Source organism: Mesocricetus auratus, unplaced genomic scaffold (genome assembly GCF_017639785.1).
Source record: "Mesocricetus auratus isolate SY011 unplaced genomic scaffold, BCM_Maur_2.0 Super-Scaffold_100008, whole genome shotgun sequence".
NCBI lineage: Eukaryota > Metazoa > Chordata > Mammalia > Rodentia > Cricetidae > Mesocricetus > Mesocricetus auratus.
The window spans coordinates 65,567,144-65,589,813 of NW_024429192.1; the positions used below are offsets into that span (position 1 = coordinate 65,567,144).

Genomic DNA, 22,670 nt, shown 5'->3' on the forward strand with positions numbered 1-22,670 from the left:
ATCCTTCCTACCTTTGTATATTTTTCACTTGGTAGCAGGCAAACACTGAAGGTGACGTACCCACACAAAGGGGAGCAAATGGCAGCAGTGGTAAGTTTGAAGCAATCTTTTCATGCTCACTCAGTGAGTCTCTGCTGGCACATACTCTGTGCTTGAACCTGGCATTAATTCATGAGCACTATATCCCTCCCCAATTTTCTGCTGTCACATTTTCTAAATGAAATAAGTCTTTGTCCATAAGTCTGCTTCATAATCCATTTTTGCTTATCAACGGATGTGTCTGCAGCTTGGCACTTCTCTAACACCCCCATCTTTTGAACACTTATCATCAGGTACTTGCTCAGAAGGGGCGGTGGCAATTACTTCAAACTGCATGAATCTCTATAAGTGCAATAACATTCTTCGGTTTTTAAAGGGCATCCATTTTTTAAAAATTGTCATTTGAAACTCTTTGGAAAACATGCATAATAATCTTAATGATCCCATTGAGTAGTTTAAATTCAAATTGTGGAGCATTTGAAATACCATGGTAGCAGCACTTTCCATAAATTACTCTCAAATTCAATACATCCCTACACACACATACACGCACACATACACACACACACTCTCACAAGTACCATACTAAAAACATTTAAATTACAGTTCCCTTTTTTCTTGTCCCACTTAAACTGTTGCTCGGTTGATAAATTAGTACTGTAGTGTCTGTTTATAAATTTGCATATACTTTTTCTAAAAAAACTTGTTTTGTGTGAAGCTAATTTTTAGATCCCCTTAAGGAAGATATAACTTTGTTTCCCAGTGTGCTTGGCTTTATCATGCATGTGCTCTTGTGTCTGTATGTGCACAGGGATGTGTGCCTTGGCAGTTGCTAATGCAACCTATTTTACTCATTTATCATCCACTTGATCGTGCACATTTGCACAAATGCTGGGACTGAGTTTAGTAGGTGACTTCTGCTAGACAACACTTCAGTGATATCTAATGGGAAGTGGAATTGATCCATCGCACTCTGCAATTTCTTCAGATGCAAAGACCTTCACCTTGCCATTAATGCTTCTGAGAATATGTGCTCAAGAAGACTGCTAGAAAGAGTTCTACAAATGGATAAGTATAGAAATGAGCTATGGAAGCAGCATTATATGTAATAGCTAGATCCTAGAAGCAACCTAGATGCCCCACAACTGAAGAGTGGATAGAGAAAATGTGGTACATTTACACAATGGAGTACTACTCAGCAGAAAAAAACAATGGAATCTTGAAATTTGCAGGCAAATGGATGGCACTAGAGGAAACCATCCTGAGTGAGTTAACCCAGACACAAAAAGACAAACATGGTATGTACTCACTCACAAATGGATTTTAGATATGGATCAGGGGAGTGTCAGCTTACAATCCCAGTGCCAGTGAGTCTGGGAAACAGGGAGGTTCCCAAGAGAGATGCATGATACATCAGAGAAGTGGAACTAGGCAAGATCTCCTGAGCAGATTGGGAACATTGGGGGAGGGAAGAGGGAGCCAGGAAAATGAGAGGGGGATAAGACCAGGGTAGAAGAAGACATGGGGAAGCAGGAAGGTTGAGTCAGGGTAAGAATAGAGGAGAGCAGGATGAGAGATACTATAATAGATTGAGTCATTATAGGCTTGAGGAGAGAGCTGACACTAGTGAGATCTCTAGAGATCTACAAGGATAATACCAACTGGCAAACTAAGCAATAGTGGAGAGACTACATTAAATGACCCTCCTTGATGGTAAGGTTGATGACTACCTTATATGACATCCTAGAACCTTCATCCACTGACTGATGGAAGCAGAGACAGATACCCACAGCTAACCACTGAACTGAACTCCTGGAACCTAGTGACAGAGATGGAGGAATGATGAGCAAAGGCATCAAGACCATAATGATGAAAACCACAAAGACAGCTGACCGGATAACGGGAAGCTCTTGAATCCCAGACTGATGCCTGAGAGGCCAACAGGGGACTGACTGATCCAGACTCCATGAATGTAGTCTCAGTGAGGAGGCCACAGAAATCACTAGGGCCTTGGGTAGTATATCAGTTTACCATGGTTTATGAATGAGCTTTGGGAGCCCATTCCACATGGGAAAGGGCCTAGGTCCTGCCCTGGATGAAATGACAGATTTTAGAGATCCCCGCAAGGAGAGCCTCACCCTCCATGGGGAATGCTGTGGGGATTGGGTGGGGGCTGGGGGACTGGTGGAGGAACAAGGGAGGAGGGATGGGAGAGGGAGCTGGGACTGACATGTGAAGCATTCATGTTTCTAATTTAAATAAAAACATTACAAAAAAAAAGAAAAAAAAATGAGCTATGGAACATCCTAATAGTTCTATATGACCAAATAAGTGAGCTCCAATGTGGTCTTCCTTTGGTAGAATTCCAACACTGTGTACTTGACAAAATCAATCACGGCTTCCCTTAAGGAAAGATTTACCCCTCAGGCAGGTGACAGAGATGTTCTTAGTCACCAAATGCTATTGAAATCCATCCTTTTGCTGGGCGGTGGTGGCACACGCCTTTAATCCCAGCACTCAGGAGGCAGAGGCAGGCGGATCTCTGTGAGTTCGAGGCCAGGCTGGACCAACAGCCTCCAAAACAATACAGAGAAACCCTGTCTCGTAAAAACCAAAAAGAAATCCATCCTTTCATGTGGAGCTTTGGAATGTGTGACACCACTTCCAGTATCAATGAAATAATAACGATGAGATATTTGGCAATAATTAGATGGTTTAGGTTGATTAAAGGCTATTATGATGTGTTAACTGTACCCAGTGGTAGTAATAATTCACTAACCTAACAAAGAGTCCCTAAAAATATAATACTTTAAACTGCAAAACACGTTTGGGTGTTAGCTGGTTAAAACAGTTATCAGTGGCTTGAGTAAGTTAATATTTAGAAACTATTAAGGTTACTTATACTCCTTATAAATGATGTCAAAGCGTTAACCCAGATTTCTAAATTAAACTCTGCTATGCCTAAGGGTCAAGAGAAAATCTCTGCAGCGATGTGAGTTGGAGTGGGAAAAGCACCAGTGTCACCATGGACAGTGAAAGGAATGCCAGCAGAGGTTAAGGCCTGTGCAGGCAGCCCCAGGCAACACATAGACAAAGGCCATGGCCACAGAGGGTACACTTGGCAGACTCTGTCCTGCTTAGATAAACTGCAACACTCATTCCATCACCATCTTCCATACCCCTGCCCACTGGCCAGCTCTGAAGACAGTTTACAGTCACATGGCATGGAATTTAAATTTCTACCATGCATTTGATTGCCTAAAAATCACACATTTCTCAAGGACTGCTGTTTCTTTTACAATTTCCATCAAAAATCTAAAGTACAAAGGATGCTTAGTAAGTATGCATTATGGGCTTCAAGGGATTGGGCCACTTAGGCAGACAACCAGGCTACAAAGACGAGAAAAGTGGCCTCAGACAGACAATGAACATCAAAGAACACTCCCAGTGATTAGCTATCTGGGGTCCTTTCTTGGAGCCTTACTTCTCACTCATCTGTCCTAGAAAACATCTGCCTTATGGGATTGCTGTGCAGATCAAATGAAAAACAACTATGAAAGTTCTTTGTGCCCAAGCATTTAAGTGTAAGATGTTATTATGCTAAACAATTGGTACAGGTGTTATGGGTTTAAAAGGGTATATAATTGACACAGATTGAGAAGAAGCTGCCAGGATTGGGCCTCGGGTTTGATATGCTGCGGACTTCGAGTTGAAAAAGACTGGATGCTTCAAGACCACAGTGAACTCTTTTCCTTCTCTCCAAAGCACAGGTCAGTCCTTTTCTGGTTTATTTATTTTAGTAAGCTCAAAAGGAAGACAACTGCCATGAGTTGCTTCCCTGGGAATCTCATTAACCAGATAAAATAAACACTATCAAAGGAACAGAGACCGGAGGTCAAGAGGGCTCTACAGACAACCACAGGCTAGCCCCTATTCCACAGAATATAAATACTATCAAAGGAACGGAGACCAGAGGTCAAGAGGGCTCCACAGACAACCACAGGCTAGCCCCTATTCCTCAGAATATAAATACTATCAAAGGAACAGATACTGGAGATTGACAGAGCCCCACAGACAATCACAGGCTAACTCCTATTCTTTTTAGAGTTCCTTTTTCCCCCTCAAAAGAGAAGGGTAGGGAAGTTTCTCTGAGTAGTCACTTTCCATCCGGTGATATTCCTACATAGTTAAACTTGGCTTTTTACTGTCCATCCATCAACTGTCAGTTTATCTCATAGACACAATTATCATTTAGCGACTAAAAAGAAACTTTTTCTCCTCTATATGTAGTACTATCCAACAGTAATTGGGAAACCAGTTATTATTTATTGAAAATATTGGATAATAAACTGGCTTTCTAGGCCCAGGTCAAATGGTCATAAGCAGTTCTTCGGGGAGTCCTTTGAAGCTGGTCAGCTTTCCCCCGGCCTCAGGGTAGGGTGTGTACTTTTCTCTGATCACTCGGCAGGGCCTGAGTCTCTCAAGCCTACATCAGATAGCTTTGCCATACATTGCACTTGTCTGACCCTTCTCAGAATTCAAGTGCCCCTTTGGAGCACAGCCAAGTCTGTTGGGTTTTGCATTCTCAGAGGAGTCCAGGGCTCATCCTGTGTCTGTCACGGCTGGTGTCCAGTTCACTCTTTAGTTCAAAACTTGCAATGGAAGTTTAATTCTCCTTTCAGTTAAATTCACTAGTTTAAATGACCCTTCCCTTCAGAGTAAAGTCACCCCATCCCACCCTGTGGCTTGCTCTATAAGGACTGTAACAACCTTGAGGAAACTCTAGTAGTATGAGTCACAAGCAACCTTCTTCATCCTGTTATAATTGAACTTTATAGCAATGCTTAATCTGCTACCCCTTAATTACAATGGCAAATTGGCAAAGTTTGTTGATGTATGCATGAGGCGTTAATTCCATAAGACTCACTTTAAGGGGGAACACATCATGCCAGCCAACTTTGCTGAAACAGCCAGCAGGCACTGTCCATCCAGACTCAGGCCAGCTTGGCTTCCTCCTGACAGTGCCAATTTCTCAACAATTTAATAGCACTGTGCAGTAATTCTCTAACAATGTCTTCCTTGTTTTCTTCAAAATATGATAAGATCTAGCAAGTGAAAATATCTACGGAAAGGAAAATGCAGCAGCAACACAATATCTTAAGTATCAATAGTATTCCCATGGGGTGTTTAAAGTCTAGGCAAGAGGATTCTCAGTAAGCACCTGTGAGGTGATCACTCTGCTTTTATTACTAGGAAGGTAGGGCTCTTCTTTCTACCCCACCACAGTACTGATAAAGCATCCGTCAACCTAAAGTCAAAGGGTTCAGTTAATGCTATGCATTCTCTGTTCATGTGGATCAGTTATTTCCCATGGGCCTAGGATGAGGAAGATTACACGGGATAGGGATGTCGTATGTTATTTTATTAGGGAGAAATCACTTGTGTGAAAAGCCGAGAACTGAGGTCAGCATTCTGCTGGTCTCCAACCTCAACCGGAACCCCAAGAGAGAAAGTGACCCCTCCTTCCTTGCCCTTTATCTCTGCCTTCCCCCACATACCAGTGGCCACGCCTGTTTGGGCGTGGTCGGTGCTGCATGTACTTGAGATCTCTCCCTACAGGCCTATGACCAGCACACCTGACAGGGGCAACTGAAGGGGAGGTCTGTTTGGGCTTATGGTTTCAGTCCATTATAGCAGCAGGGAATGCCTGGCGAGGGTTGTTTCTGTCTGGTAGTCTGAAGGTGCTTTGGCAGCACCCCAGGAAGCAGACAGAACTAGTACACAACCATGGGTGGGTTTAGCATTTAAAGATTCACTGGAGGTAAACGTCAGGGCCTGCCTTCTCTAAAGGCTCCATAGCCTTCAAAATCATGCAGTGCTCTGGAGAGCATGCTCAATAGCACTCACCCCACATATGAGGGCAGGTGAGAAGATTTTACACAAACCAGGAGGGAGTGCTCACCAACTTCCTCATACAGTTTCCTAGTGTAGGCTTCCAGAGCTATGGGAAACAATGCATTCTGCTGTCAAAGCCCCTGAGTTATGACATTTAGTTAGTTATGTTGATGTGCTTTTGTTTGTTTTGCTATAACTGTTAAAAAAATCAACGTACTAAGTACTCTATAGGGTGGGAGGTACTGTTTTGGGTACTATCCTGGATACCAGTAGTAGTTTGGGATTTCGCAGAGAAGAAAGACACAAAGGAAATTGAGAAGCAAGCTTGTTCTATGTAGCTCTATGACGGTACAGCACTGATTAAAAGAGGTGAGGCATGGACAGCCACTCCGGAGACACAGAGGGAGCGCGTACATCAGCCAGAAGCCCATCAGGAAGATTCTTGAAACACAGGTAGGTAATGGAAGTAGAATCGGAAAGCTGACACAGATTCTTGCTGACAAAGAAAGGTCCTATCTAATGTCTGGTGGTCTGTTTACAGGAGATTACTTAAAGCAAGGGACAGAGTAAGATTTAGACTCTGGCACCTCTGCCCTAATTCCAAAGGGGTATTAATTACGTTATGCTTTGATTCTGTTGCCTGTAAAAAAAGAGTAAGAACAGTTCCCATTTTTCTCCAGAGGGTAAAAAAGGAGAAGATAAGAGAGGACACCTGACTCTACAGGCAGCTTCCTCCAGGAAGAGCTGCTGGCTGAATTCACCCACAAGACGTCCATTCTTCTGTTGTTCCTCCCTTTGAGCCAAAATACACTCAGTACATTCTACTTGGTGGAAAACTATTTGGATATGTTATGTTTTATATTATGTTTTATATTTTTAGGTCATTTGAATAAATTAGAAGAAGTATAAAGATTTACTTTTCAACATTTATTGTCTAAGATAGGTATCTCCTAGAGGGTTCAGTTTCATTTCAACTGATATATCTGTACACTGTATCCATCTGAATCACTTCAGCCATCCCTGAAGGTTAAGGGTAGAGTCGCCTGTATAGAAGGTATTTACTTAAAAACATAACTGAAAATGTCACTAAACATATGTATGCACTTAAGACTTTCACGAAGTCAGTTGGGTCAGGGAGAGCCATTCATCCATTTGAGATATCCCAAGAAGATTTCCCCTGTTAGCCATCTTATTTCCCACATATGACATCCTTGTAAGATGGTGAAAGGGGAACCTGCTTTGCAGTAACAACCGCATCAGCCATTAGGCTTATGCTAAAGAGGTCCTAGAAGTTAATTAACAATGGACTCTTTTATAGTTTGCTTATTTAGTTGAACCTGGCTGTGGGAGATGTTAGCTTGTCACATTCAGAACAGAGGAGAATTTCTGATCAAACTCCCTGACAACTCTCCTGTGTGGGATACATCTGTGTGCTTGACCTTGAGAGCTGTAGACTAGACAGCTGGCTTCGCTCTCACGTCTTTCCTCTGAATCTTTTATATTTACGTTTCAGAGGTGACTCTGCTTATAAGCTGCAGTTGCCAAGTTTCCTGCTCCCTTAAATTTCTCTGAGAGTCTCAAGTCCCAGTGCTGCAAAGGGCAAGCAAACAACAGATAAGGCAAACCTGTGGGGAAACCTTGGCATGAAGCAGGTCATCTTCCAGTTTCCCTCCCTCTCAGAACAACCATAGGCTCACGGACTGTGATAAACACTGAAAACAAACAGAAAGCAACCACCCAACCAACCACCAAACCAACCGACCAACCAACCAACCAACCAAACAAACAACCAAACGAAACAACTAAAAAGAAACAGTCACAGGGGACCTCACTACTTTTATAGACTCTTCAAGGGTTCACATCACCAAAGACTATGTCAAGAAATGAGAATTTTTATTACCAGTTGTAGCAAGGTTCAGCCTTATGCAATTGGTGGGGAAAAGATATCTTATCTATAAGAAAAGCCACACCTAGTTGGAGAACTTCCAAAGAAGTTTTTAAAATTTTGATGTAGTTTTTTTCATGTCATAGATTGTGATCTATTCTGTTCCCTCCTCCCAATTCCTCCCAGATCTTTCTTACTTCCCTACCCACCCAATTTCATGTTCACATTCTTTCTTTCCCTCCCTCCCTCCCTCCCTCTCTTCCCACCACCTCTCAAACAAAACGAAACTAAAACAAAAGCCCAGGAAAAACAACAAAAACCTGAAGTCTTGTCCAAGCCTGTTTTTCACAGCTGGCTAATTCAGATATTTGAAGGACAAAGATGCAAAGAGCACAAGGGAGCAGAAGCCTGGGCACCGGGGCAGAGGGACTTCAGACTGCAATGTTCCAGAGAGGCCATCCGGAGCAGGTGTTATCAAGGAGGAGAGGAGAAGGAAGATTTTGGGGGTCCCTTCTTACTCAGGCGGAGGAGTAGAGTGCACCTCAGACCTCCATTTGCAGACAAGCTGCAGGCCAGCCCCACCCCTCAGAGGCCTTATAAAAGGTGCTAAGTTCCTGTCCTGTGTAGGAACTTCCAGGGTCTAGAATTATGTGTTTAATGAAGATTGCCAGTGACTGAAAGCAGGCGACAATTGCTGAGGAAATCAAGCTTTTGAAATCTCGGGGCCTGCCACACTCCGACTCCCTGAACTTTGAGACCAGCAGAGTCCAACAGTGTTCCAGAGACTGTGAGCTGCAGATTCCAGCAAGGCAAAACCCCTTCAGAAGGCCTGGTGTGTGCCTTGGGCTCTGGCCTGGTGGATTACCCACCACTACTCGACAAACCTTTACTGATTCTAGCTTATCCCCTCCTCTCTGAATGCTCACTTGACCACATGACCATGTGAGGTAAGACAAAATTTCCTTTCAGATGTTCAGAAACCAAAGCGAAAGAAACCAAGGAGATACTGGATGGTAACTGGTCGGGATGGTTGTGATTTCCCCAAGTAAAAGACCATATGACCGAGGACTCTGGAACTTATTTTCAGGTTTAATTGCATGGTCCTTTCCACCTCTAAGCCCGCCTTTTTCTTTTTCTTCTTGTAGGAAATCTAACCTATGGACACTTTTGTTTTTTTTTCTGGTGGTGCTGACCAGTTCAGAGGACTTCAGGAGCACAGACGGTATGCTGGTAGATGGCTAATTGTTGTTCTTTTATCCATTAAGAGCCATAAGATAAATGCGAAAGAAAACAAGGAATAAATGGGCTCCTTTTCTATTCTCCTTACATCCTTTATCTTTAAAGTAGGAAGTTTATTGAACCACAGCCAACAATTCACTCAGCCTAATGAAGTGTATAAGTAATGGGATTAAATAATCTTAAACCATTATTGCAGTGGCTTGATGCTGACATTCATCCAAACTCTGCCAAACACTGGGTGGTGAGTTCATGCTTCATTTAAAAGTAAACAAACTAGGGCAGCAGGAAGGTTCTAGCATAACGTTTCAGAGGCACTGAACCTGGAAATACGAGAGCCTTCATTCTGGTCAGAACTAAAGCAAATGCTGTCCTGGATCACTGTGTCAGCCGAGCCCTACTTTTCCCAGGGATCTCTCTGCACCCACAGTCACACACATTCCGTCCCTCCCAAAGAGAAACGTTCTCTGAAGGCACCACCAAAGCTTGGGGTTTCCATTCTTGCTTCCGCCATTAACAAACCCTGTGAACTCAGGCAAATCAGCAAACTTTCTCTACCTTTTAGCTTTCTTTGGCCATAAAATGACATTACTGAATTAAGGTTCCTTCTGGCCCTTAAAACAAAGTTAGATGTTTTGGGATAGGACTTAGCAGGAAAATGTAATATTCCACTAGGACTTCCTGCTGCTCTGGGCAATCAACTAAGAGGTCTGTACCTCAGCTGCCTTAGAGGCTGTGGGAATTCGTGATGTGAGCAGAAACCAAGATCCACTGAGGTGGGGGACAGAGCCATGTGTCATTAGCAAAGGACAGTATAACGGTCACAGAGTGGGCATGCTGCTGCTGGCTAAGAATGGGTGACTCTCAGGGAAACCTACAAATGACAGCATGCTCTGAAGCACCTTCAATTCATTCCCACACACTTATGGCACTCCTTCCTTACATAATTTCATCTAGCTGCTCAGTTTTTCTTATGGCTTCTGTGTAAGGGTTATTTCTCATGCTGGAAACTTTTATCTTGTCAGCTTTCTGAGCCTTGCTCTACTACTTTAGATTTAATCATGTTTTATAGCCTAACACTGTCTGTAAATATTTGTGTTCTATATTTGAAAATTATGAAACACAGCATGTAAACAACACTACATATTGTTAGAGATGTGTATTAGAAACTCATGGATAATGACAAAAGGAAGTTTAAAACAGCAGCTAGTTTGAGAGAATGTGGTCAGATCGAAGAATCCAATGTATTTCAAACAATTGTTTTCTTAAATCCGGTAACAGGTACATGGATTTTTATACTATTCATTATATAAGTGTCAGAAATACTAAAAATAACACGAAAAAAGAACTATATACACATACAAGTATGCATTTAGCTTTTGCTTTGTTTTCCAATCTCCACATCAAAAGCTGGCATGTTAAAAAGGATGTGAATATAAGAGAGGGTCCTGCACATTCCTAGATCCAGGGGCAGGAAGGCTGGCCATGGTAAGCCTTATCAACTAATCAAATCTCCTTATTCTACTTAGAGCTTGCTTTAAGTTGGGATGGTTGCTTTTGTTTGAAAAAGAAAATGTGACATGCTAGAGTGATGGCTCAGCTGTTGAAAGTGTTTGCAGAGTCCCTGGCACACACAACAGGGGGCTCACAACCACCAGCATATGATGCTCTCTTCTAGAATCACCAGCACTGTATACCCATGGCACACACAACACACACACACACACACACACACACACACACACACACACACTAATAAGTAAATCTTAAACGAAAAGAACTTGTAACAAAATTTTATGAAGTATCATTTCAGTGAAAAGTATCTATTGATATAACTACAATCATATTTACTTTTCTTCCCTATTTGCTATATGAGTTTGACAAAGTATTTTAAAGGTCCTTAATATTGTCCAAACATTGCATTCATCAAATAACTTAGAAATTTTATTATGTGGCATTTAATTTACCATCCCAACAATGTAGTATTCAACTCAAAACTTCTTTTAGGATTTCTGTATGTGTTCACTTACATTAGCATAGTGATTTCTCCTTGGGGAAGGTTAAGTTAGGTTCTGCCATCAGCATTATGCCAGTCTTATACGACTTCATAAAGTGATTACAGAAGCTTTTTTCTTGGAAGGCTCTCAGGGTGGAAACACTGTAGGCGTTATTTGTTCTTTGAAGATATGAAAAATCCTGTTAGTGACATTTTCTTGCTTTTCCTCAGGTAGCAGCTTTGACTTTCATCCACATTGATGGGGTTATTTGAGTTTCTTCTGACATATTTAGATTTTCAGAGAAAGTTTATCTTCTATGAAACATATAAGTTTTTGAGGGACAGGGTCTCTTCCATCCTAGGCTGGCCTTGAACTCCAAATCTCCCTGACGTCACTTCTCCAGATGGGATTACAGGTGTGTGTTAGCACACTTGTTTTATAGAGTACTAGTATTGAACTCAGGGTTTTGTGCATGTTAGACAAGGGCTTACCATCTGAAATAGATCTCCAGCCAAATGATATAATTGAAAAAGTTGACTAGAGTTTAAGAATTTTGCTTAGAGTTACAGTGAAACATCCCGGGTTCAGTGGAGAGACAGGATGATGGGGGATGTTTTTCTGTATATATATGTTTCTCTTATTGGTTGATGAATAAAACACTATTTGGCCAATGAGGCAGGAGACAGGTGGGGCTAGGGGACAAGGAGAATCCTGGGAAAGGTAGGCAGAGGGAGCCCACCAAAAACAGATGACATGTAGCTGCCAAAGAAGTAACAGGTTCAGGCAGTCTCCGGTAAGCCAAAACCACATAGAAATGTATAGATTTATAGAAATGTGTTAATAATTAAGGCAGAGCTAGCCAATAAGAAGCCCTAGCCATCAGCCAACAGTTTAACAATTAATAGAAGTCTTTGTGTGTTCATTTGGGGTTGGAAGTTGCAGCGGGACTTTGCGGGGAAAGAAAAACCGCCAACAACAACAGGAAGGTGGTTTCTATACTGAGGTTGACAGCTTCTTTTTCATCCTCACATTTTGTAACTTTGTTTTTTCCCTCTGTCTGGATTGCTACCACGCTCATTTTTTTTGTGCTCTTTCTCCCTTCCTCTTCCTCCTCTCCCCCACCCCTGAGACAGAGTCTCTTCTAGCCTCGGCTGACCTAGAACTCATTGTTATATAGTATGTGTGTCTAAAGCTACCATACCTGGACTAATTATTTTCCCTTTTCAAAAGCAAACCACTTAAAATTCTAAAATTTCTAGCATTTTCTCAATTATCAACAATTTCCCATAAATGCCTCCTTTCTTTAGGCAGCTGATGAGAGAAAAATAACTTGATGCTTTACTGTCTGTTATCTTTGCTATCCAACTGCTGGATTTATCTATCATTTCCTTTTACATTTTCCTGTTGCTTTTTGACAGGGTCTCCCTATGTAATCAATACTGGCCATGAACTTGCAACATGCCTGCTACACCTCCCAAGATATAGGACTAAACTGTGTAGCTTGTGGCTTCCTTTTAGATTTTAATATAATAAATATTTTCTAAATATTCTCTAAATATGATTTATTATATAAATTAATGAATTTTGATTTAGTCTTATTAATGATATTAGCTAACTCATGTAATTTGATCAAACACTGAAAGACATGTTTTCTAAAAAATAGACATCAGCATTTCACTTCAACTTTCACGAGCATTGTGTGTTCTATATTTCAGCGTAGGAATATTAACAGGAGGACCAGGGGCTGTTCCTCACTAGGATATGAGATGCTTACCACTAACAACATGTCCTTTGGTTAATCTGATAGCTTTCTCCTGAATTGTACTTTGCTGTTTGCATTATGGGGTACTGACATTTGACTCTGAAAAATATTCTTTTGAAAATACTATAATTTAATACTAACTTATTAATGTATCTTTGTCCATTTCTCTATTTTTTTATTCTTTCTCCCCTAAGTTAGGGCCTTGCACATGCTAAAGAAGTGAACTACCATTGAGCACACTTCTATACCCATTACTTTTTTTTTTTTTTGAGTCAGGGTTTCTCTGCAGCTCTGGCTGTCCTGGAACTCATTAAGTAGGCCAGGCTGGCCTTGAACTCATCAACCAGTAAGTTATTTTCCTGGCTCGATACTTAACTACACTTTCATTTGATCTTGACCTCCTTCATGCTATGTTTTCATTAATGTGTTTATCTAATGGAATATTTCCTAGAGTCACTTTCAGAAAGGGTATATATTCTTCTTGACTGCCCATGGAATATTTAAGAGATTATTTCTGTAAAAGGCAAACTATGATATACTGTTATATAACAAAGCAAGTGGCTAGTCAGATGTGAGCTGGAAGCATTTGGTGTGGGTATAGCCACACCAGGGCTGTTATAGCTCCATAGTTAAGTCCATTCACACAGGCATCGAGGCACAAGATGGATGGACATTCAGTAGAGTGCAGACATTACATGGAAGGATCTGATATTTTTCTTTTTCTAATGAGCATATTAAAAGGGTATTTTTCTAAAACAAGGGCTAACATTAAAAAAGACAATTCTGATATCCACATTTCTTTACAATTCCTAAAAAATGAGATGAAGTATATATGTCTCTCAAATCCAGCTTGAATTAAATCTAAACAAAAACAAAACAAAACAAGAGTAACACCACCATGAAAGCAGTCAGGGGGAGAGATCTCAGCACTAACAACTTGTCAGTGACATATGTCAGATAGAAAGACTGGAACATAGGAACCGAAGGCCAAGTTCTACCTCTAACATTACATGCCCTGGAACTGAGAGAGAGGGTCTTTTTGACCCTCAGTTTTGTTCCTTTTTTTTCTTTTTTCTTCCTATTTCTTCCTTTTTTTTTTGAGAAAAATTCCTTGCCTTTCCTTTTCTAAATACATTTTTAGTTTTTGAAAACAATTTTTAAAGTTAAACATATTTTGATCGTACTCTTCACCTTCCTCAAGTCTTTCTAGATCCTCTCCTCTTCTTTATCTTACCAGCTTTAAAACTCTAAGTTCTTTTCCCCCAAAACAAACAAAAGTCCAATACATTAACAATCCCATCCGAAACAGGAAACCAAATAAAATACCTCCCCCAAAGAAAAACAAAACAAGCTGCAACCAAATAAACACACACACACACACACACACACACACACACACACACACACACACACACACACACACAATTTGGAATCCATTACATGTTGGTAAACTATTCTGGAACATGTCCCAGAGTGGTTAATATATTCCTTGTCACTCTACTGAAAAACAATCTTTCCCTCTCCCAGTAAGTATAAATGACAGTTCAGTTGATAACCTTGACCCTAGTGGTTAGGTATTCATTCAATCATTCATGCATGCATGCATGCATTCAACTTTTTAAAAATGACAAAATAATATAAGATAAAACTATCACATTGAGGTAGCACAAGACATAGCAACAGAAGAACAGCCCCAAAGAAGGCACAGAAATCAGGGACCCACTAGTTTGCACATTCAGGAATCCAATAAAAACATTAGACTAGAAGTCATACTATCATTGCAAAGGACCTGGTGCGGACCCATGTGGACCCTGTGCATGCTGCTTCAGTTTCTGTGAGTTTATATGAGCTTTTGAGCCCAGTTTCTCGCTACTGGAAGTGACAGTAAAAGCAACTAGAGATATCTCCAAGGCTCTGTTGAAGATAACAGACAAAATAAGAATACTAAAAAGCAAAAGTATCCTGTTGGGAAGATGCTACTTGCCACTGACTAAATTTAACTCTAAGCATAAAAGCATTTTTTATATTGAGATTCCAGGCATTATGAGGAAAGAGATTTGTGAAAACTCAAGGAAAGACTGGGGATCATAGCTTTTTCTCTTTGTCTTTTACTATGGTCACATCAAAGCCTCGTTTGTGATAGGGTCTAATAATATTCCCTTGCCTATCAAAGTTCCAACAGGCATGGCACGCCATATTAGAAGCTCAGGAATGGGGGATATAACACCTAGGGTGTGTGTGGTCAAACTTCACAGGAGAGTGTTTTAAAAATATTTCTCATTCTTGAACCATTTTTCTTGTTATTGGAGAGTGCTAGTAGGGTGACAATAAGACACCAGGAATGAATGTGTTTTAGTGTGTGGGTGGTACATGCAGTCAGAGATGAAGGGAGGCAGAAGGAGACACATCATGGTGATGAGAGCAGAGGTGGGCGATTGGGGAAGAGGGATGTTCATGTGCATTTTTCAGATTCCATCCCAACTCTTTGGTTCCTTTTCCAACGCCCACATACGGCCTTGGTTCTAACTGCTTTTAAAACATTGTGTGAGAAGGAACTTGAGTACATAAAAGCCAGCTTTCCTGCAGAGGTATAAAAGCTACCTCTGAATGGAGTTGAAAATTTACATGGCTTTAACTTAGCCATTTAGTTGTACAAGTGAGCAAGAGTCTGTTAATGTAGAGATCATTAATGTGTCAGGCTCTGAGAGACTGGCTTGCTACTTCCAGAGGTCTTGCTAGCCACGAGGATTTCAACTCTAACAAAAACATGGTCCCACCTTTGCAGCCACTCTGCCAGTGGAGGATCCTGGATCACCGTTTCATAAACAGACTGTGGCCGAGAATTTCTACTGTGTTTGTCCCTAGGCCCAGACTCCTGTGCAATGGCAAGAAGAAAACAACTGTTCCTTTGTTACACTTATGCTCAGGAGTAAGCAGGAGGCCTTTTTGATGCCCTTCATACCCAAAGACACAAATGGCTGTAAGCAAAGCACCGATCTCTTCATGTGTCCTTACATTCCTCCTATGACGCCAATTACTTTCAACATTTCTATAGCAACAGCAGCTAAGACATGCCCCGTTGTGTGCTACAGATTCTCTGTCATATTACAATGATATGGTCACTCATCAGATCTATCCCTTTTACAGCTAATAGTTTCATGATACTAAAAAGTAACACACTTGCTCATTCCTTATCTAGGACATTAAGGAATTAATATCTAACTTCACAAAAAAGAGCACTCTGGTAATAGGAAAGGAAATGATGTACCCGAGATCTAATCAGAGAGCTAGGACCAAGACAGATAGATTCTATTTAAATCATTTTATTTCCTAATACAGTTTAGTGTTCTTAATTTTAATGTTTATTTATTCAAAACTAAAGAATTATCAAAACTAATCTTTTATAAGATCTATTGGCTTTACTACTGACAATACAAGCATCAATTAAAATAACTAGGACATAGTGTACTTATTATGTTGACTCTAATGAATCTAAATAAATCTCTCTAACAGGAAATAGCACATGGTTTAATATATGAACATACTGTTTGTAATGCTATTCTCAACCTGAAACAGTTTTCTAAAGAAATACTTTAAGGTGATAGGTGTGGTGGTATATCCCAGTACCTACAAAACTTAGGCACTACAGCTCTATGACCTAGGTCATAAGTTCTAGGTCAAAACCAAGGACTGTAGGAAGGTAAAACCAATGACCTCAGTATTACATCACATTTGAGCTGATAATCTAATTTTTTAAAAAATATCCTAAGTAACTTGAAGGATATAAATATTTCACTCAATGTTCTTTAAGCATATTGCTATGACAAAAGACTGGGAAATATATTTGGCTTTAAAATATAATTCATTAACATAATGTAAACCTAAACAAGTTAGAGGCTAAAAGTGAAAATCACCACAGAGGCACTGTACATATATTCATATTGGGTTAATAAATGGAAAACAAGTGAAATACACATGAAGAGTGCTACAATACCACACTAAAAATCTGAGCAGAATTCCAGCATCCTAAATCATCTCAGATAGCTTATCCTTGCAACAGAGTCTGCATTCTGAGTTGACACACTACAGAAAACAATTAAAAACATGCAATTGAAGCCTTGCTACTCACCTAGGAAAGCAAACATCAAGCAGGAAAGAAAAGGAAGATGGGTATATCCAAGAAGCAAAACAGCTTCCTAGAGCCAAGTGAGTCTGAGTCCCGAAATCTAATCATAGTTAAGCACAAATCTTTGTTCAATAGTTTTTCCTGAGTAGACCAATGGTGCTTACAAAGATTGCCTCATTCCATCTTCAGGAGTCTTATGGGAAAATAGTGCCATCATTTCCATTATATAGATGAGAAAATCAAGGCTTAGAAAGATCAAGTTAACTTGCCCAAGCTTTGACTGAATCCACTTCAAGCTCATGTTCTCTGCATACTGTTATCTGATTGCATACTGTATACTGAGTCTCAGGATTGTACGTAAGACTTAGAAAGCATAAAAATAAACAGCTGAAGAAGCCTTCCACAAAAGCATTGTTGCAATAGCAACAGTCAGAGACACAGTCAAAAAGGGACTAAATGGGAGCTATAAAAAAGTAACTGCTCCATGTAAGAAGAGTGCTAGATTACTCTACAGGGCTTGCTGATGTGGCTGCCAAAACTTGCAGCACTAAAAAAAACAAAAACAAAAACAAAAACGATTTCACAATGGTCCGGTCTCCTGAGTCATTAGAAAATGCAGCCCACTTAAACCAGGTCAGAATTATAAGAGGCCTTCCTCTTTTCAACAAAGATTTCCAAGGGTGGTGCTTGAGCTGAACAACCTAAGATGCATTTTGCAGACTACATGTTATCTTACGTGGATGCTGCTGCTTCCAGAACAGGGTATCTACAGTCTGAATAGCTAAATACAATCAGTACTGGGCAAATCACAGGACCAGGAGGATATGTGACTAACGCTGGCTTGGCTCTGTGTCAAATGGTAAGTGGAGTCAACTTTCTCCTGTATCTCTAGTCTTACTTCTAAAGACAGCAGCTAGGCAAGTGGCCTTAACATTGTTTCTTTTCTTTTCTTTTTTCTCTTTCTCTCCCAGGTCTATTAGCTGATGACATCACAATGATGCTACATGTGTTTAAGTTGCTCCTGGAAGGAAAACAAAATCTGAACCTAAGAGATACAAAGCAGTATTATATGAATATATAAAACCTCAGTTGTGGAAAACTGAGCTCTGGGCTATATACCCTTGTGTTTCAATAAGCTCAATTTTCCAGGATATGTTACCAGCTGTGCTGACTAGTTTTATGTCAACTTGATACAAGCTAGAGTCACTGAAGAGGAGGTGACCTCAATTAAGAAAATGCCTCCATAAGACTGGGCTGTAGGCAAGCCTGTAGGGCATTTCTTATTTAGAGGTTGATGGGGGAGGGCCCAGCCCATTGTGGGTGGGGCCATCCTGGGCTGGTGGCTGAGTGAGCCATGTGGAGCAAGCCAGTAAGCAGCATGACCTCTGCTGCAGCTCCTGCTTCCATGTTCCTGCCCTGACTCCCCTCAGTGGTGGACTGTTACCTGGAAATAAAAGCTGAAATAAACTCTTTCCTCCCCAAGTTGTTTTTAGTTTCACCACAGCAATAATAACCCTACACCAACAGAGGCAGAAATACCAACAACTTTGACTCCGGAGAGCTGCAAGTTTCTGAGTCCCAATACCTTATCCCCAAGGTTTCTTTGCTGTTGGAATGCCTTGGCAAAGGAGACAACCATGACTGTTTCGTGGGTTTGAAAAGGTACTACTTTTTTTCACGAATATGTTCTGAAGATAGATCAAGACCATGAAAGCAAAGGAATTTACTTTGGACAGGAAATAATTCTCTTATTCATCAAACTACTCTATCAGAAGGTAGCTAAACAGATTAAGTAGCCATGGAAAATGATGAGAGAATGTGACTTATTTTCAGTCACTAAGTTATGCTCTTCAAAAATAGCTTTGTTCTTTTAAAACAGAAAACCATTGCTACCTCAAGGTACTCTATAACAACGTGTTTCTCTACATCACAGACAACCTGGGGGATTGGGAAGGTAAAAAGGACTGCAGAGATAATCAGTCCAGAAGTCTGGAAGACCACTGACAAATTCAGCTATCTGCTAAGTCTTCCCCAAAGTACTGGGACTTCAAATGCAGGATGCGACTGAATAAGAGGGTTAGGACTCTGCTAATGAGGAACCCTTCCTCTGTATACATCACAGAGAGCATATTGTTTCTACATATACACTGAAAACCACAGGCCAGACAACATTTCTGGCAGACCTCTAATTGAAAGGCAGCCCTCTCCCAACACAATTTTCTGACCTCATCCAATGCTAACTGTATAGAAAAAAAAAGTATAACAATTTACATATGTACACATCTTTTGAAGTTCAAAGATTTGACATTTATATGGAGTGACTGGTATTTGGTCAGAGACAGACCCAATGTGGGGACTTACAATGTAGCAGGGCTCACAGTATGCCTTCTTCTCCACGGCATAGAATGGCTGTCCTCGGAGTTTGTTGTTACAGACGATGCAGGTGAAGCAATCCACATGGAAGACCTGATCCATGGCGGTGCATCCTGTCCCTTCCCCAATCACGTTTTCCCCACAGCGAGCACAGCGGCCTGGAAGATAAGGGGTTGCTTGTTACACAGGAACTTCTAGATCCTCCCAAAGAAGTCAAGATGAGAGAGACAGCAGGTTCATCCTGTAACACACAGCACTATTGCCATTACTACATTAACTAGCAAACCTACCCCGGTCTCCACTACCATGACTACACTAACTCGCAAGCCCACCATGGTTCCTACTACCATTACTACACTAACTAGCAAGTCTACCATGGTCTCCCCTGTCCATAGTAGGAGTCTACCTGAGTCAACTGAGAAGATAGTTAAGGCTCCCGAGAGAGTGATGGAGGAAAACTCATGCTTGATGCTGGGTCTGGTACTGTCTCTAATCACATTCATGTAGGTGTGGAATTCGGGAAGGTGGGGATTAAAAGGCAGGCAACTGAACACAACATTTCTGACAAGCCTTTTGTCCCTGGAGAGTCTGTCCATCAGTTTGTGTGTGCGCTTCATTTCCTTTTTCAAGTCCTGGTTGTCAATCTTCTGTAGTGATGGGCAGATTACAAGGTAGGTATTCACCTCTAGCTCTAGAGCACTGAGACTGCTAGGTTTTCTTCTGTGGAGTCACTAATGTAGCCCCACACTGACTGCTCCCCATGATTCTAGTTCTGACTTCTGGAGCTCATGAAGTAAGTCTCATCTCATTCCCTCATGTCTCATCTATGATACTAGAGTTTGGTCAGAATCGCCTCTAGGTCTTAGTTTGAACATCACTTAATGTTTCCACTTAATATAGGATTGGGAATTCCTTGAAGCCCTAGATTTTATTGTCTGCCTAGTGTTCTATAAAGCCACAGCATTCTTAAACTGACTGAGACAGCTGTCACACACATATGTCTATCAGGTTATATTTTAAAGCACATACTTAGTTTTAAACGGTCATAGAATATAGTTTAGGATAAAAATTTTTAGGACTAGGTGTAGTTCAGTGATGGAGAATTTGCATAATATCCACTAGGACCATGAGTTCAAACAACAAGACCACAAGGAAGAAAAATAAAGAAGGGGGTAGGTGGGATTACTTTGAGCAAGAGGCTCTGTATCTCAATACCCTGGGATTTCGAGGGCCACAGCCACCTTCACTCCTTTCAGCTCATGTCTACTAGGCAGAAACAAGACCCAATTAGGTAGCCATAGGCAACTAGGAATATTGACAAGTACCTGCAGGCTTCTGCACAAAAATCATAGACCTAGCTTCGTGGATGGCTGACATTTTCTTGGAGCTATAGTATCAACTCATTTCCTATTCATGACACTCTATGTGGACACAGTAACATTCTTACTCTAAAGATGGGGAAAGTTCAGAAAATGTTTAACTAATTTCATGCTCAGGCAGCCTTGCTTGAGGAGTGTCTACTGCAATCCCACGACTGCATTGCCTGTTCTGAGCTCTGTACGAATATCAGTGCATAACTGGTGTCATGGAGCATTATGGAGTGACTTCGCACTGAAGGCAGCTTTCAACACCCCGTCACATTGGACTGACAGCCACTTCACACTCAAAACTGGGAGGGGTAAATGTTTCAGCAAGAAGAGGTAAATATATTTCTCTCTGGTTGCATTTGGTCCTGGAAGTATTCCTTTGTATTCTGTTGCAGGATTGAAGCACTTCTTTAAAAAAACAAACAAACAAACAAACAAACTTGAAGTATCATCAATCAAACATTGGGAGGAGTTCAAGTTTTAAAAAATGGACTGCTGCTGGGCAGTGGTGGTGCACACCTTTAATTCCAGCAATCGGGAAGCAGAGGCAGGCAGATCTCTGTGAGTTCGAGACCAGTCTGGTCTACAAGAGCTAGTTCCAGGACAGCCTCCAAAGGCACAGAGAAACCCTGTCCTGAAACCCACCCCCACAAAATGAGCTGCCTCTGCTACAGGTATGTAATTGTGACATTTCAGTGTTGTAGCTTTTATATTACAATTATGATATTTGTAATATGGCTTGTAGTTGCTTTTAATAAACTTCTATTTAAGAGTTACCTTACACTTATGTCTTAGCACTAGACATAGAATTAGAAATGATTCTTTAAACCCATGTGCTTTTTCTATTTATACTAAGAAATTTTTTCATTTGGCACTACTTTTGTGATTATGCTGAAAACAACAATACCCCTTCTCCAAACTTTACTGGTTAACTACAAAACTAAGTATGCTCTGTTTGAATATTGATGCTATACCTTTAAGAATTTCATGCCACCGGGCGGTGGTGGTGCACGCCTTTAATCCCAGCACTCGGGAGGCTGAGGCAGGCGGATCTCTGTGAGTTCGAGGCCGGGCTGGACCCACAGCCTCCAAAACAATACAGAGAAACCCTATCTCGTAAAACCAAAAAAAAAAAAAAAAAAAGAATTTCATGCCAACAAATGACATTTCCTTATAGAAAACACATTGAGGGTGGGGCAAATAGATCAATCCATGTGAAATTATTAAGAACATAAATTAAATAAGTCAATACACTCATTTTTCTGTATTAATTTTTCCCTTTCTATAAGTCAAATAGGATGCTGAGATGTATATAGGATCTAAGAAACATAGTTTGCCAAAATAAGGATGGGATCATGTAATAGGCTATGGTGGCTGGTTTGGCAGCAGAAGTAGCTGTATGGGCCTTGACCATGAATGCTCAAAATACAGTACGCAGAATAAAGAGCCTGAGCCTATAAGGTATCTGCAGAGCTGGACAGCTACTCTGGGTCTGGAACAACTTTAATCACTAGCTTACAGGAAAAGCCTGCTTCAGAAAGAAAGTTTTGGTTTCCAATCTACTTAGCAGACACTCCAAGGGTCTGCTCTTTGTCCAGTATTATAGTCTGCTTTTGTGTGACACAAAGAAGTGGACTTGTTCCCATCAGTGCTTCCTACAGTGATTATGAAATGTCCTATGTCCAACAGGCCATGACAACATGTGCTGCATGCTGCAAGAAAAAGTGCTATAGAAATATGCAAGGGAAATTGCATCACAGAATGCTCCGTAAGAGTTTCCTGAGGAAATAGGTAATTGAATTTGACCTTAAAGAACGGAATGTTAACAGGTAGAGGTGGAAGGCAGAAAAATACTGCAGTTTTTTTTTCCCAAAGAAAGGATGAATGTCTATTGCTTCCTGGATGCAAAACACTGTATTGCCTGGTGATGGCACAAGGTTCTGTCTGCTCGCCACAAAAGCAGATGGTCTGCATTCCCAGAAACAATTCC

At 40.9% G+C, this 22,670-nt stretch overlaps 1 protein-coding gene and 1 long non-coding RNA gene across 5 annotated transcripts in view; one reads left to right on the top strand and one right to left on the bottom strand.

Moving 5' to 3' along the window:
- Positions 1 to 22,670, bottom strand: part of LOC101828273 (LIM domain containing preferred translocation partner in lipoma) — a 583,098-nt gene that overhangs the window by 88,001 nt on the left and 472,427 nt on the right. For all 3 annotated transcript variants that reach the window (XM_040751025.1, XM_040751024.1, XM_040751023.1), the window contains one exon: positions 19,302 to 19,471. In XM_040751025.1, coding sequence (XP_040606959.1) covers positions 19,302 to 19,471 — 170 coding nt within the window. The remainder of the gene's footprint in view (positions 1 to 19,301; positions 19,472 to 22,670) is intronic.
- Positions 5,990 to 22,520, top strand: LOC110341157. 2 transcript variants are annotated; one of them, XR_005878981.1, is made up of 6 exons: positions 5,990 to 6,387; positions 8,965 to 9,041; positions 17,697 to 17,799; positions 17,912 to 18,602; positions 21,076 to 21,354; positions 22,370 to 22,520. It is a non-coding gene; the product is annotated as an uncharacterized LOC110341157 (long non-coding RNA). The 2 variants fall into 2 exon arrangements; XR_005878980.1 differs by lacking the exon at positions 5,990 to 6,387 and adding an exon at positions 8,140 to 8,766.